Source organism: Geotrypetes seraphini, chromosome 5 (assembly GCF_902459505.1).
Source record: "Geotrypetes seraphini chromosome 5, aGeoSer1.1, whole genome shotgun sequence".
Taxonomy (NCBI): domain Eukaryota; kingdom Metazoa; phylum Chordata; class Amphibia; order Gymnophiona; family Dermophiidae; genus Geotrypetes; species Geotrypetes seraphini.
The window spans coordinates 5,117,590-5,133,661 of NC_047088.1; the positions used below are offsets into that span (position 1 = coordinate 5,117,590).

The following is a 16,072-nucleotide window of genomic DNA, read 5'->3' on the forward strand; positions in this document are numbered from 1 at the left end:
TGGGATCTGGATTCATTCAAATGGTTCAAACGCTATGTAGCTCCCCTGGTGCAAGATTATATATTAATAATAGTTTATCAGATAGATTTGACTTGCGGAGGGGGGTTAGGCAGGGTTGTCCTTTATCTCCGTTGCTTTTTGATGTTGTTCTGGAACCCTTGTTAATTGCTATTAATCAAGCAAAGGGGATACAGGGTATTCCCTATTCAAACTGGGAATATAAACTGTCTGCTTATGCAGATGATATTTTACTTTATTTGAGGAATCCAGTGACCACCATACCATGCCTACTTGAATTGATAGAGAGATTTGGAAAATTTTCAGGATATAAGATTAATTGGAGTAAGTCTGAAGTTTTACCACTTAATGTTCACTGTGTCAAAGGATTATTCGATTCATTCGATTTTGTATGGAAGGATGAGGGCCTAAAGTATGTAGGTATACTAATCAAAAATAATGTTGATGATACAGTAAAGGAAAATGAAAAACTTTTACTTAAAAAAGTTACAGAGGGGGGCGTGGCAAGATGGCGGCGGTGTGAGAACCGCTAGTGAGAAGCAGATTTGGAATCCGACGAAGCTGGCGCTTCGCCTACAGCATATCGCCTACAGAAGTATCGGTAGGCGATACGCTGGCCGCTAGCGACCATAACATGATATGGCTTAACCTCAAGTGGGGTTTCTCTAGATCAAATACAGTGACGAGAGTCCTCAACTTTAGAGGCACAGACTTCGAACGCATGGGATATTTTGTCCATCGGGAGCTGCAAAACCAAGCACAAACTGACAATGTGGAGAATATGTGGTCGACTCTGAAATCCACCCTGCATGAAGCAACAAATCGCTACGCAAAAACGGTCAGCAAAAGTCAGAGAAACAAAAGACCCCAGTGGTTCAGTACTGAAATTTCGGACCTCATTAAGGAGAAGAAAAAAGCATTTATTGCTTACAAACATTTAGGAAAGCAGGAGGTAAAAGAAGACTATCAGGACAGGTCTAAAGCTGTCAAGAAGGCAGTCAGAGAGGCCAAGCTCCGAATAGAGGAGAATCTAGCACGGAACATTAAGAAAGGGGATAAATCCGTCTTTAGGTATATTAGTGACAGGAAAAGAAACAAAGATGGGATAGAACGACTCAGGAAATCGGACGGGAATTATGCAGAATCGGATTCCACTAAGGCCGAACTACTAAATGAATACTTCTGCTCGGTTTTCACCTGTGAGGAGCCGGGATCCGGTCCACTTTTATGGACAAGGGAAAGCCAGAAAGACCCGTTTCAAGACTTCAAGTTTACGCCCAGTAGCGTCTACTGCGAACTTTCAAGACTCAAAGTAAACAAAGCCATGGGACCAGACAACCTACACCCCAGGGTGCTCAGAGAGCTGAGGGAAGTCCTGGTGGAACCATTATCTGTGCTCTTCAATCTCTCCCTAAGCACGGGAAGAGTCCCCTTGGACTGGAAAACAGCTAACGTTATTCCACTCCACAAAAAGGGCTGCAGGACAGAGACGGCGAATTACAGACCGGTAAGTCTCACATCCATAGTATGCAAACTCATGGAAACACTGATCAAACAGAAACTTGATACAATCCTGGATGAAGAAGATCTACGTGATCCCCATCAACATGGATTTACCAAAGGCAGGTCCTGCCAATCAAATCTGATTAGCTTCTTCGATTGGGTAACAAGACAACTGGATGCCGGGGAGTCCCTGGACGTAGTGTATTTGGACTTCAGCAAAGCTTTTGACAGCGTCCCACACCGTAGGTTATTGAACAAGTTGAAATCGCTGGGATTAGGGGAAACACTAGCTGCATGGGTTAAGGATTGGCTGAGCGGTAGACTTCAGAGAGTGATGGTAAATGGTACCCCATCCAAAACATCGAATGTGACCAGTGGAGTACCACAGGGCTCGGTCTTGGGTCCAATCCTATTCAACATATTCATAAGTGATATGACCCAAGGGATCAGAGGAAAAATATCATTGTTCGCCAACGCCGCCAAACTGTGCAACATAGTAGGTAAAAGCACTATGCCTGACAATATGACACAGGACCTACTACTATTAGAACAATGGTCATCGACTTGGCAGCTTAACTTCAATGCTAAAAAATGCAAAGTGATGCACCTGGGTAAAAGAAATCTGTGCAGGACTTACACGTTAAATGGTGAGACCTTAGTTAGGACCACGGAAGAACGGGATTTAGGAGTAATCATTAGTGATGACATGAAAACTGCCAATCAGGTGGAAAAGGCTTCCTCTAAGGCAAGGCAAATGATGGGTTGTATCCGTAGAGGTTTTATCAGCAGGATGCCAGAGGTCATAATGCCACTGTACAGATCCATGGTGAGACCTCATTTGGAATATTGTGTTCAATTCTGGAGACCACATTACCGGAAAGATGTGCTGAGAATGGAGTCTGTTCAGCGGATGGCCACCAGGATGGTCTCGGGGCTCAAAGATCTTCCGTATGAAGTAAGGCTGAATAAATTGCAGCTGTACTCACTTGAAGAACGAAGAGAGAGAGGGGACATGATCGAGACATTTAAATATATCACGGGTCGTATCGAGGTGGAAGAGGATATCTTCCGTCTTATAGGACCTTCTTCCACCAGAGGGCATCCACTGAAAATCAGGGGAGGGAAATTTCATGGAGACTCCAGAAAGTATTTCTTCACTGAGAGGGTGGTCGATCATTGGAATGAACTCCCACGGCAGGTGATTGAGGCCAACAGCGTATCAGATTTCAAAAATAAATGGGATATTCATGTGGGATCTCTAATGAGGTAAGGGCAGGGGGTGGTGAGCAAAATCAAAGAGAAGGGTCAATAGAGTGGGCAGACTTGATGGGCTTTGGCCCTTTTCTGCCGTCATTTTTCTATGTTTTCTATGTTTCTATGTTTCCTTTTGCAGATATCTTACCTTGCAGATTTATATTACTATGCCGCATTCTAAAAGGAAAGGGGTGTTAAGGGCCTTTCCCTCGCCGGCCCTATTTTCAACGCCCATCCAGCAGACCGTCGATCGCTTCTTCGCGGTTCAACCCCCGGTTGCTCCACAAGCAGGAGGAAGTGTCCCGGCATTGGGGGAAGACGTAGGAGAACCTCTCCCCCTCTCGGGGTTTGAAACATCTTTATCCCCTCCTGCTTCATCAAAACCCGCGTGTCCAGCGTCTGCTGGGGCTCTGTTGCAGGAGGACTATGATCCCGGAAGGGATTCTACGGGGCTTCCTGGAGAGGGCGACGAGCCGGTAGAAACATAGAAGATGACGGCAGAAAAGGGCTACAGCCCATCAAGTCTGCCCACTCTGCTTACCCACCCCCTGTCTATGCCCTAATGACCCAATTTCCTTATCTTGACCCTCGTAGGGATCCCACATGGGTATCCCATTTATTCTTAAAGTCTGGCACGCTGTCTGCCTCGATCACCTGCACTAGAAGCTTGTTCCAATGATCAACCACTCTCTCTGTGAAGAAATACTTTCTGGTGTCGCCATGAAATTTTCCGCCCCTGAGTTTGAGCGGGTGCCCTCTTGTGGCCGAGAGTCCCTTGAGAAAGAAAATATCATCTTCCACTTCGACACGTCCCGTGAGGTACTTAAATGTTTCGATCATGTCTCCCCTCTTCCTATGTTCCTCAAGAGTGTAGAGCTGTAATTTGTTCAGTCTCTCTTCGTACGAGAGACCCTTGAGCCCCGAGATCATCCTGGTGGCCGTCCATTGAACCGATTCAATTCTGCGCACATCTTTACTGTAATGTGGCCTCCAGAATTGCACACAGTACTCCAGATGAGGTCTCACCATGGCCCTGTACAACGGCATTATGACTTCAGGCTTTCGGCTGACGAAACTTCTATTGATACAACCCAATATCTGCCTTGCCTTAGATGAAGCCTTCTCCACTTGATTGGCAGTTTTCATGTCTGCACTGATGATTACTCCTAAATCTCGTTCTGCTGAAGTCCTAGTTAAAGTTTCTCCGTTCAAGAAGTACGTCCTGCATGGATTTCCGCTTCCGAGGTGCATGACCTTACATTTCTTAGCATTGAAGCCTAGTTGCCAGGTTGAGGACCAACTTTCCAATGTAAGCAGGTCCTGCGCCATATAATTCTGTAAACTGCATTCACTTACTATATTACATAGTTTGGTGTCATCGGCGAATAGTGTTATTTTACCTTGAAGCCCTTGAGTCAGATCCCCTATGAATATGTTGAAAAGGAGTGGACCCAGGACCGAGCCCTGCGGCACTCCACTGGTCACCTCCGATTTTTTAGAGAGGGTACCATTAACCACCATCCTCTGAAGTCTGCCACTCAGCCAATCATTGACCCATGCAGTTAGTGTCTCTCCTAACCCCATCGATTCCATCTTGCTTAGCAGTCTGCGGTGTGGGACACTGTCAAAAGCTTTCCTGAAGTCCAGGTACACGACGTCCAAAGACTCTCCCAAGTCCAACTTTCTTGTTACCCAGTCAAAGAAGCTGATGAGATTGGATTGGCAGGACCTACCCTTGGTGAATCCATGCTGACTGGGATCCCGAAGATTCCCTTCATTCAAGATCGTGTCCAATTTGCTTTTAATTAGTGTTTCCATGAGTTTGCACACTATTGATGTGAGACTCACCGGTCTATAATTCACAGCCTCTGCCCTGCAACCCTTTTTATGCAGAGGAACAACATTAGCTAATTTCCAGTCCAGGGGAACTTTCCCCTTACTTAGGGAGAGATTGAATAGCTCAGCCAACGGTTTCGCCAGGACATCGCTCAATTCTCTGAGCATTCTTGGGTGCAAATTGTCTGGTCCCATGGCTTTGTTCACCTTGAGTCTTGCCAGTTCACTGTAAACTTCACCTGGTGTGAACTCAAAATTCTGAAACGGGTCTTCTGTGCTTTGTGTTGCCTTCAACTGGGGACCGTGTCCCGGTGCCTCACAGATGAAGACTGAGCAGAAGTATTCATTCAGTAGTTCGGCTTTATCGAAATCTGCTTCCACGTAGCTTCCGTCCAGTCTTCTAAGGCGTACTATCCCGCCTGTGTTCCTTTTTCTGTCACTAATATACCTAAAGAAGAATTTGTCCCCCTTTTTAATGTTTTTTGCCAGAATTTCTTCCACCCGAAGTTTTGCCTCCCTAACTGCCATTTTGACCGCTGTAGACCTGGTCCTATATTCTACTTTTGCCTCTCTTTTCGCTTGTAGGAGAGAAACGCTTTTTTCTTCTCCTTAATGAGGTGCGAGATCTCCGCGGTGAACCATTGGGGTTTATTGTTTCTTTGTCGTTTATTTACTGATTATTTACTGGGGTAATGGCAGGGCCGCTGAAGACTTTAACATCTATAGAGAGAGAGAGAATTCACTCCTCTCCCACGGAGGCTTCCTTGGGAGACATTTGGTCACTCCTTCAGCGGCTGGAGATTTCGTCGAGCAAAACAACTGAGGAGGTAATTAACATTAATACCAAGATGGACAATCTTACTAAAACTGTTGACTCAATGAAATTGGAATTCTCAACCCAAACCATACAAATGCAGGACGATATAAAACAATTGCAAACATTTAAGAATGCAGCTATTAAAGATAACTCCTTCATTCATAGGAAATTAGAACAAATTGAAAACTATAATAGGAGATTGAACCTTCGTATTTTGAACTTTCTATTTTCCCCTGGAACTTCTCCTATAGTCTATTTGAATAGATATTTAATTGAAAATTTGAATATTCCCTCTAACAAAATTCCTCCAATAAACAAGATATATTATCTTCCAAATTAAAAGATGCCTCAAAAAGAATTGGATAAACAAAATGAAGGAGAGAATCAGATGGATTTTGGGAATGTGACTGCGTTATTGGAACAAACTTTGAATGCAGAGACAGAGAGAGCAACTCTTCTAATTTCCTTTGTTTTTGAGCAAGACTTAAATATGGTGTTAAGATTATACTTTAAGAATTCTCATAAATTATATGGAGAACAACGGATTTGGATATACCCAGATGTCTCTAAAGTTACACAAGAACGAAGAAAGGATTTCCTATCTCTGCGTAAAGAAACTCTTAAGTTGGGGGCTACGTTTCTATTAGCCTATCCCTGCAAGTGTTTGGTGAGGTATTTGGGAATTAAGTACACTTTTTTTTCTTCCGACCACTTGAGGGAGTTCCTGAAAGTCAAAAATATCATCAAGGATTGATTATATGATGGACTATGAGTAAAGATAGTAACCGGTTTCACATTAAGCCTTTTCTTTAGAATTTAATGCCACTTTAATATCTCCAACCTTAAAATATTTCCATGCCCCCTATCATTGTGGTCTAAGAAAGGGATAAATAATATTTCTGTATTGATTTTTGGTTTTGAATGGTAAAATGGTTTCCTTCCTGTGTTACTTGGAACAAGAATATTCTTGTGATTTGTTGTGAAAGTCTAATAAAGATAATTATATAAAAAAAAAAAAGTTACAGAGATGTGTGAAAAATGGAATCCATTGCAGTTATCATGGTGGGGGAGAGTTCAAACTATTAAAATGATGATATTGCCTGTAGTTTGCTATCAAATGAATATGATACCAGTTTTTTTTCAGGGGTCATTCTATAAAAAGTTAAATGGTATTCTTTCGAAATTTGTTTGGTTGGGTAAAAGACCAAGAATTGCTTTAGTATCTTTACAAAGATCAATTATGGAGGGAGGGGTAAATTTTCCAAATTTTTATAGGTATCATCAAGCCTATATTCTATGTCAGGGTATGTATTGGATCCTCCCAGAGCTCATGGAGAATGTCCCAGATTGGTTATATTTGGAATGGCGACTCCTGTTTCCTTTTCATTTGGTTCATTTGCTTAGTATAAAAATACCTAGAAGATATAGAGAAGATAAAATATTTGTTGACACATGGAAAACATTAAGGTATGTTAGTAACCTGTCACCTATTCCAATTGTTAAATCTTTACACCAATCCATTTGGGTAAACTCCAAGATCAAAATTGGCGGAGCGCAAATCGTTTGGAAGCAATGGATTATTGGGGGTATTTGTACCTTGAATGATGTTATTTTAAATGGATCACTGCTTAGTTTTTCACAATTGCAACACAAATTTGGTCTGAATAAAAATCAAAGTTTTAAATGGTTGCAATTGAAGCAGGCTATTCAGGAGGGGTTCCCTGAATGGAAGACTCTTAATAATCAATATAGTTTAGAATTCCTTTGCTTTCAGGTGGATTTCTTGGGTCACCAAGCCGCACAGTGGTATAAATTATTAAGCGAATATGTGAATAAAAAAAAGAAAACTGGGTTGAGGGATATTTGGAGCATTGAGATTAAGCACCAAATTTCGGCATCTCAATGGCCACAAATTTGGTCTTGGAGAATAAAATCAACAATGTCGGCATCTATGAGACAAACATGGTTGTTTTTGTTGCATAGAGTGTTTTGGATCCCAGTTCGTTTACAGAAAGTAGATAATTCTAGGTCTAATAGATGTTGGCATTGTAAACAAGAAGCAGGGACTTTAGATCATTTAATTTTTTTCTGTCCTTGCATAAATGCATTCTGGAAGTCAATCTGGCCCCAAATTAATTTATTAGAAAATCATGTTGCCCTGTCCTATGATACAATTTTATTTGGCACTTCAATGAGATATAAAAGTCATATTTCAGGATCCAATAATAAATTATTATTAATATTAACAGGAGTTGCCATTCAGCACATAACTAGGAATTGGAAAGACTATACAAGTCTGAATTTTACGTTTTGGTGGAATACAGTGTGTTATATATATAGAATGGAAAAAGCTATAGCATTACAAAATGGGAACTATAATAATTTTAAAAAGATATGGGGGCCATTAATGGAATATTCAAATGATTTGGCACCTTTACAAGACTGATTGAATATATAATGAAAAAGATAGAATATGATAATGATTGAAATATAGAAATGGGAGGGGATGGGGGTGGGATATTTCACTACTTAATAAGATGTATTGTTAAGAATGTACAAGTGATTGTGTATAATATATTGTATAAAATTGTAAACTTGTTGATTGATGTAAAAATGAATAAAGAAGTTTAAAAAAAAAAAAGTCTTCAGGCTTATCTTGAATTTATCAAGTTGTTGTTCGAATCGGAGTTGATGTGGCAGAGCATTCCGCAATGTTGGAGCGACTACTGCAAAATTTATTTTCCTGGTGTAAAAGAAATCTTTTATAGAAGGAATTAAAAAGAGCTTCTGATCTGCTGACCTCAGTGTACGTGTTGGGCATTGAGGGATGAGAAACCTATCAAGATATGAAGGCTGGTGAGAGAGTTTTATTTTAAAGGTCAGCAGGATAGTTTTATAAGTAATGCGATGTGTAATAGGAAGCCAATGTGCTTCTTTCAAAAGAGGGGTAACACGATCATATTTGCCTATTTTGTAAATGAGTTTTATTGCCGTATTTTGGATTAATTGTAAGCGTCGGATTTCTTTTTGGGGGAGTCCGCTGTAAAGAGAGTTACAGTAATCAAGGGGGAAATAACTAAGGAATGAACCAGAATTTTAATTGCATCTGTATCTAGAATCGAAGTTAGGGAACGAATAAGGCGAAGTTTAAAGAAGCAAATTTTTTTACTACCGAGCTGATGTGATCGTGGAAAGTAAGATCCTATCGATGATAACTCCCAGTAGTTTTATTTTTCTTTCCATTTTTATAGGCATGGATTTAATAAAAATCTTTCCTGATAAAGTCTCGCTGTTTTTAATAGGAAGTAGAAGGCCGCAGGATTTGTCGATGTTGAGGGAGAGTTTATTTGTGTAAAGCCAGTCATTTATTGCGTCCAATTTATTGTTGATATCTTTTATTTCTGAGATGTTTGAGGTATTGACAGGGTGAAGTAATTGTATGTCATACGCATAGGCAAAGATCGTGAATCCAATTGACTGTGCCAGTGTAAGAAGAGGTGATAGAAAGATGTTAAATAACAGTGAGGATAGAATAGAACCTTGCGGGACACCGTAGGTTTGTGGTATAGATGGAGAAATTTCATTCTTTACTTGAACTTTAAAACTACGTTCGTTAAAGTATGAAATGAACCATGAGAGAGCCGGATCTGTGATGCCACAGTCTTTAAGTCGGTTGATGAGGAGAGAATGATCGATAGTATCAAAGGCTGCAGCCAGGTCAAGAGAAATGAGGAGAACAGATTTTTGATGATCATGAAAATAATGTATAGTTGAGATGAGGCCTAGCAATGACAGTTCAGTGGAATGTGAAGAACGGAAACCTGTTTGACATGGATGTAAAGCATGGGTGTTGTCGATAAATTCTGTAAGTTGATTATGAATGATTTTTTCAGTTAGTTTAGAAATTAAAGGGAGGTTAGCAATTGGACGAAAATTTGCCGGCAAAGAGGGATCTAAGTTGTGATTTTTCAATTTTGGAATTACAAGGGCTGTTTTCCAAGCTGTAGGAACAAGGGACTTGCATACCATTTCCCAAAGGAATGGGCCGAAGAAGGAAAATAATTTTTTAAGGAGCGAGGGGGGGATACTCTCCATGAGATTGTTGGGAGTATTTAAGGATTGTAAGATTAGGAGGAGATTTGCTAGTGAAGGGAGTTTGAAGTTTGAGCAGGTGCTGAATGATAGATGGATAGAGTCATCGGAAGTGTGTGGAGGAGAAACAGGAGGAGAAGGTCCAAGGTGGGATCTAATATCCTTGATTTTTGTATCAAAGAAAAGTGCCAGCTCGGTAGCAGATGGCTGCGTAGTTAGGGGTGAGGGTTTCTTTTTAGAATATGAAGAAAGCGATTGAACTAGATTGAAAAGAACGGAGGAATTGCGGGTGGAAGTGATATATATTTAGAGTAGTATTCTTTCTTGGTTTGTTGAATGATAGTTTTGTAATAGGAGGCTTTTTCCTTAAAAAGGATAAGAAGATTATTACAGCGTGTTTTACGCCATTTATGTACTTTCAAGTAATTTTACAGTATAATCAGGTGGACTTGTTCAAACCTGATAATTTATATTATACTAGTGTTTAAGCCCGTTACATTAACAGGTGCTAGAATAGATATCAGTCTTCTGGGATTTTTTTTCCTTTGTCTCTCTCTCCTTGGATGCTGCCTGTCTGTCTGTCATTTTTTCTGTCTGTGTCTCTCCCTATGTCCTTAGTGCCCCTAGTGCCTCCTTCCCATGTCTTTAGTACCCCTTCCTACGACCTTAGTGCCCCCAGTACCTCCTTCCTGTGTCCATAATGCCCCCAGTGCCTCCTTCCCATGTTCTTAGTGCCCCCAGTATCTCCTTCCCATGTCCTTAATGCCCCCGTACTGTGTCCTTAGTGCCCCAGTGCCAGCGTTCTGTGTCCTTAGTGCCCCCAGTGCCTCTGTCCTGCTTAGTGCCCTCAGTGCCTCCTTCCATTACTATCTTCCAGACTTTGTCCCACCCCCACCGATGCCAGCCTGCCTGCCTCCATCACATCCCCCTGAGCAGCATGTTTCCATTTAACCCCCCCCCCCCCGCGCCGACCCTACCCGGCACACCCGAAACCTCCGTTGACCCTCCCAGCCGATCCTCCCACCGCTAGACGGCCGACAAACCTCCCTGCTCCAGCTGCGTCTGAGGTACAGTAAACACGCTGCTTCGCATCCTTCTACTGGCCTAATTTCCTCTGCCATGTCCCTGATGACATCATCGGAGATGCAGCAGAGGAAATTAAGGCAGTAGAAGACTGCGAAGCAGCGTATTTACTGTGCCTTGGACACTGCTGGAGCCGGGAGGTTTGTCAGCCATCTAGTGGTGGGAGGGTCGGCTGGGAGGATCAACGGTAGTTTTGGGTGTGCCGGGTAGGGTCGGCGCCGGAGAGGTGGAGTCGCGGCGTATTACCTGCCGCCGGTTGTTAGAATAGAACCCTAAGTGTGCATGCGTACTTATACCTGCCACAGACATACAGATCAGGGAACATGCAGGTAAGAGTGCGCATGCGCGCTTAGCTTTTTATTATAGTAGATTCGGGAGGTGTTAGCGTAGGGGGGCATTAGCACAGGGGGGGTCTAGAGGGGGGCATCCTCCAGCAGGAGGGGTTGGGCACCCTTCTGCCAGCGATCGGGGTGTTGGGTGGGCAGCCTTCTGGCAGGAGAGGTTGGGCACCCTCCTGCTGGCAATCGGGGGGGAGACAGGCAGCCGCAGCCACTATGCTTATCGCAGCAGGGAGATCCCTCGCCGCGATAAGTATAGCAGCCGCATCTACTTACAATGTAGGCCAGCATTTTTTTTTTTAAACGTGCATCACAATTGGCTGATTAGACAGCTGTTGGACGCCTACAGCTGCCTAAAATCGGGATGCACTTTGCAGAATCCGGGCCTTAGTCCTCCAAAATTTGTTTATACTGTAAGTTTATTTCCTCTACCCATCTCAGTACTAAGCTTGGGACTCACCATCAAGTGTGCCTGCATTTCCCTTGCTTGTCTCTGGAGAAAGCAAAGTTGTTTACCTGTAACAGATGTTCTCTGTAGACAGCAGGGGAATGCAACCACACTTTCCTGCCCACCATCCTCTCTTTTCTGATAGTTCTATAAGCTAATGACATAACTGACAGTTGGAAGGTGCAGTAGAAAAAAAAGCCTACTGAATCTAGGGGAGGGCACCGGCACGCAGACTCAGTCAGGGGACTTCACCAGAAGTGTGGCCACATTCCCCTGCTGTCTACGGGGTTACAGGTAAGCAACTTTGCTTTCTTATTTTACCTCTATAAGTATGTATTTTAATTGTGAAAAGACGATCCATTGTCACTAGTCATTTTTTAATTCTGGTACTTTTATAAAACATTCTTTCCACCTCTTAAGCTTATTTTCTCTTTTAAAGTCACTTACAAAGTGTAAACCCCTTTTAGTATGTCTAAGTTACATTTGCATGGTCTCTACATTATTTTAATAAGGTTTTTTATATGACCAGGTTATGTTTGGCATGCTTCACATGGCTTCTGTATGGTTTCTGTATTTATGATTTTATTGTTATGCCCTACAATTTTGCTTCTGGCAAACATAACCAAATCAGGCATATGATATTCTTTTAATTAAAATCTTTGCTTTGATCTTCTAAATTATATTTGTTGGTCTAGTGTTTGTTTTATTGGAAGAAAGAATGCAGTTAGGCAGTTTTACAGTAGATTTTCCAGCCAATATTCAACACAGCTCCTGGCCTATTAAATTAAATAGCACTTAGCTGGCTAAGCACTAATATTCAGCATGAGATGCCAGCTGAATATTAGCGCTTAGCAGATAGCTAGCTATCTGTGAAATTTAAAGCACTAGCCAGCTGAGTTTAGTGGCTAAATCGGGCTATGTAAGTCTGTATTTGGCTGCTATAAATTTAGCCAGCCAGCACTGAATATAGACTAAGCTGGCTAAGTTTATAGCAGCCAAAAAAACCCCACTGTCGATCAGCAGAAATGGTTCAGTCTTGAATGTCTGGGCTGAGTGATGACTACAGGAGGAGTCAACCCAGCTAACTTGCATGGTCTGAATATTGGTCTCTTTATGTTTAAAGAGTCTTCCTTTTGATTTGGGTCACTACAAAAAATGTTTTTATTGTTTTTATCAGATGGTTGGCCTGTACAGTGAAATCCTAGAACAGCTAGACCAATCCAAGAAGTCAGCTTTTACCGAGGATAGAAACTACAGCACTGAGTGACATGACAGCTGGAGACAGCACCCAAGAAATGAGATGTTATGATGTGACACGTGGATCTCTGCGATAAGGACTTCGATGTTACAGGACTCACAGCAGCCACATGGAGGGAGAGTTAATGATGGGAGTTGTTTGTTTGACAAATGTGACATATGGAGGCTTGGAAATGAGCTGCATTAGAAACACTATTTAAATGGAAGACATGTAATTACATTCTCCTGTGCAGTATACAGTGTTCCTTCTTCTGAGCACTGCTTTGCATTAGTTCAGATGTATGATAGCGCCGCATTAGAAAAAAAATATTCATTACATCTTCATATGGTCTTTGTGCACAACCTCTGATTCTGTTCGCCAAGTCCCTTATCAGTGCCATGGTATTTGCTTATATGCTGTAAATAATTGTTGCACACCTAGAGTCAAACAGGGACAAATCACAAGAGTAGGCGAAGATATTTATGGAAAAAAAGCAGATTCACAGCTTTACTATTGTTTATTATTTCTGAAAGGCATACTGTACATTCTAACACACAATAGACAGTCAGAAGAGCTTACAATCTAATTTAGACTATTTCTTGTTTTGTTGACTTCATTTTCAATTGATACTGTGTGTATTCTTGTCATTTTTCCTTGATGATTTGGGATCATCCTAGTTTTGTACAATTACTTGAGCCTAAATAAAACTTTAAACTAAAATAGTACTGTTGTTATCTATATATATAAAATAGGAGATATGTATGTGTGTATGTATGTATGTGTGTGTGTGTGTGTATGTGCTGCGATCACGCAAAAACGGCTTGACCGATTTGAACGAAACTTGGTATGCAGATCCCTCACTACCTGGGATGATATGTTCTGGGGGTCTCGCGGCCCACCTGCACACGTGGGCGGAGCTACAAACAGAAAATCAGATTTCACCCATTCATGTCAATGGAAAAAATGTAAAAAGCTGCCATTCTCACAGTAATTCAAAAACGGCTTGACCAATTGGAACGAAACTTGGTATGCAGATCCCTCACTACCTGGGGTGATATGTTCTGGGGGTCTCGCGGCCCACCTGCACACGTGGGCGGAGCTACAAACAGAAAATCAGATTTCACCCATTCATGTCAATGGAAAAAATGTAAAAAGCTGCCATTCTCACAGTAATTCAAAAACAGCTTGACCGATTTGAACGAAACTTGGTATGCAGATCCCTCACTACCTGGGGTGATATGTTCTGGGGGTCTCGCGGCCCACCTGCACACGTGGGCGGAGCTACAAACAGAAAATCAGATTTCACCCATTCATGTCAATGGAAAAAATGTAAAAAGCTGCCATTCTCACAGTAATTCAAAAACGGCTTGACCGATTGGAACGAAACTTGGTATGCAGATCCCTCACTACCTGGGGTGATATGTTCTGGGGGTCTCGTGGCCCACCTGCACACGTGGGCGGAGCTACAAACAGAAAATCAGATTTCACCCATTCATGTCAATGGAAAAAATGTAAAAAGCTGCCATTCTCACAGTAATTCAAAAACGGCTTGACCAATTGGAACGAAACTTGGTATGCAGATCCCTCACTACCTGGGGTGATATGTTCTGGGGGTCTCGCGGCCCACCTGCACACGTGGGCGGAGCTACAAACAGAAAATCAGATTTCACCCATTCATGTCAATGGAAAAAATGTAAAAAGCTGCCATTCTCACAGTAATTCAAAAACAGCTTGACCGATTTGAACGAAACTTGGTATGCAGATCCCTCACTACCTGGGGTGATATGTTCTGGGGGTCTCGCGGCCCACCTGCACACGTGGGCGGAGCTACAAACAGAAAATCAGATTTCACCCATTCATGTCAATGGAAAAAAATGTAAAAAGCTGCCATTCTCACAGTAATTCAAAAACGGCTTGACCGATTGGAACGAAACTTGGTATGCAGATCCCTCACTACCTGGGGTGATATGTTCTGGGGGTCTCGTGGCCCACCTGCACACGTGGGCGGAGCTACAAACAGAAAATCAGATTTCACCCATTCATGTCAATGGAAAAAATGTAAAAAGCTGCCATTCTCACAATAATTCAAAAACGGCTTGACCGATTTGAACGAAACTTGGTATGCAGATCCCTCACTACCTGGGATGATATGTTCTGGGGGTCTCGCGGCCCGCCTGCACACGTGGGCGGAGCTACAAACAGAAAATCAGATTTCACCCATTCATGTCAATGGAAAAAATGTAAAAAGCTGCCATTCTCACAGTAATTCAAAAACGGCTTGACCGATTTGAACGAAACTTGGTATGCAGATCCCTCACTACCTGGGGTGATATGTTCTGGGGGTCTCGCGGCCCACCTGCACACGTGGGCGGAGCTACAAACAGAAAATCAGATTTCACCCATTCATGTCAATGGAAAAAATGTAAAAAGCTGCCATTCTCACAGTAATTCAAAAACAGCTTGACCGATTTGAACGAAACTTGGTATGCAGATCCCTCACTACCTGGGGTGATATGTTCTGGGGGTCTCGCGGCCCACCTGCACACGTGGGCGGAGCTACAAACAGAAAATCAGATTTCACCCATTCATGTCAATGGAAAAAATGTAAAAAGCTGCCATTCTCACAGTAATTCAAAAACGGCTTGACCAATTGGAACGAAACTTGGTATGCAGATCCCTCACTACCTGGGGTGATATGTTCTGGGGGTCTCGCGGCCCACCTGCACACGTGGGCGGAGCTACAAACAGAAAATCAGATTTCACCCATTCATGTCAATGGAAAAAATGTAAAAAGCTGCCATTCTCACAGTAATTCAAAAACGGCTTGACCAATTGGAACGAAACTTGGTATGCAGATCCCTCACTACCTGGGGTGATATGTTCTGGGGGTCTCGCGGCCCACCTGCACACGTGGGCGGAGCTACAAACAGAAAATCAGATTTCACCCATTCATGTCAATGGAAAAAATGTAAAAAGCTGCCATTCTCACAGTAATTCAAAAACAGCTTGACCGATTTGAACGAAACTTGGTATGCAGATCCCTCACTACCTGGGGTGATATGTTCTGGGGGTCTCGCGGCCCACCTGCACACGTGGGCGGAGCTACAAACAGAAAATCAGATTTCACCCATTCATGTCAATGGAAAAAATGTAAAAAGCTGCCATTCTCACAGTAATTCAAAAACGGCTTGACCGATTGGAACGAAACTTGGTATGCAGATCCCTCACTACCTGGGGTGATATGTTCTGGGGGTCTCGTGGCCCACCTGCACACGTGGGCGGAGCTACAAACAGAAAATCAGATTTCACCCATTCATGTCAATGGAAAAAATGTAAAAAGCTGCCATTCTCACAGTAATTCAAAAACGGCTTGACCAATTGGAACGAAACTTGGTATGCAGATCCCTCACTACCTGGGGTGATATGTTCTGGGGGTCTCGCGGCCC

General features: G+C 42.5%; 1 protein-coding gene across 1 annotated transcript in view; it reads left to right on the forward strand.

Moving 5' to 3' along the window:
• TEX11 (testis expressed 11) overlaps positions 1-13,172 on the forward strand; it is a 575,855-nt gene extending 562,683 nt beyond the window's left edge. Inside the window, exon 30 of the mRNA XM_033944972.1 lies at positions 12,567-13,172. Within this exon, the coding sequence (XP_033800863.1) occupies positions 12,567-12,656 (90 nt within the window). The 3' untranslated portion in view covers positions 12,657-13,172. The remainder of the gene's footprint in view (positions 1-12,566) is intronic.
• The last annotated feature ends 2,900 nt before the right edge of the window (positions 13,173-16,072 follow it).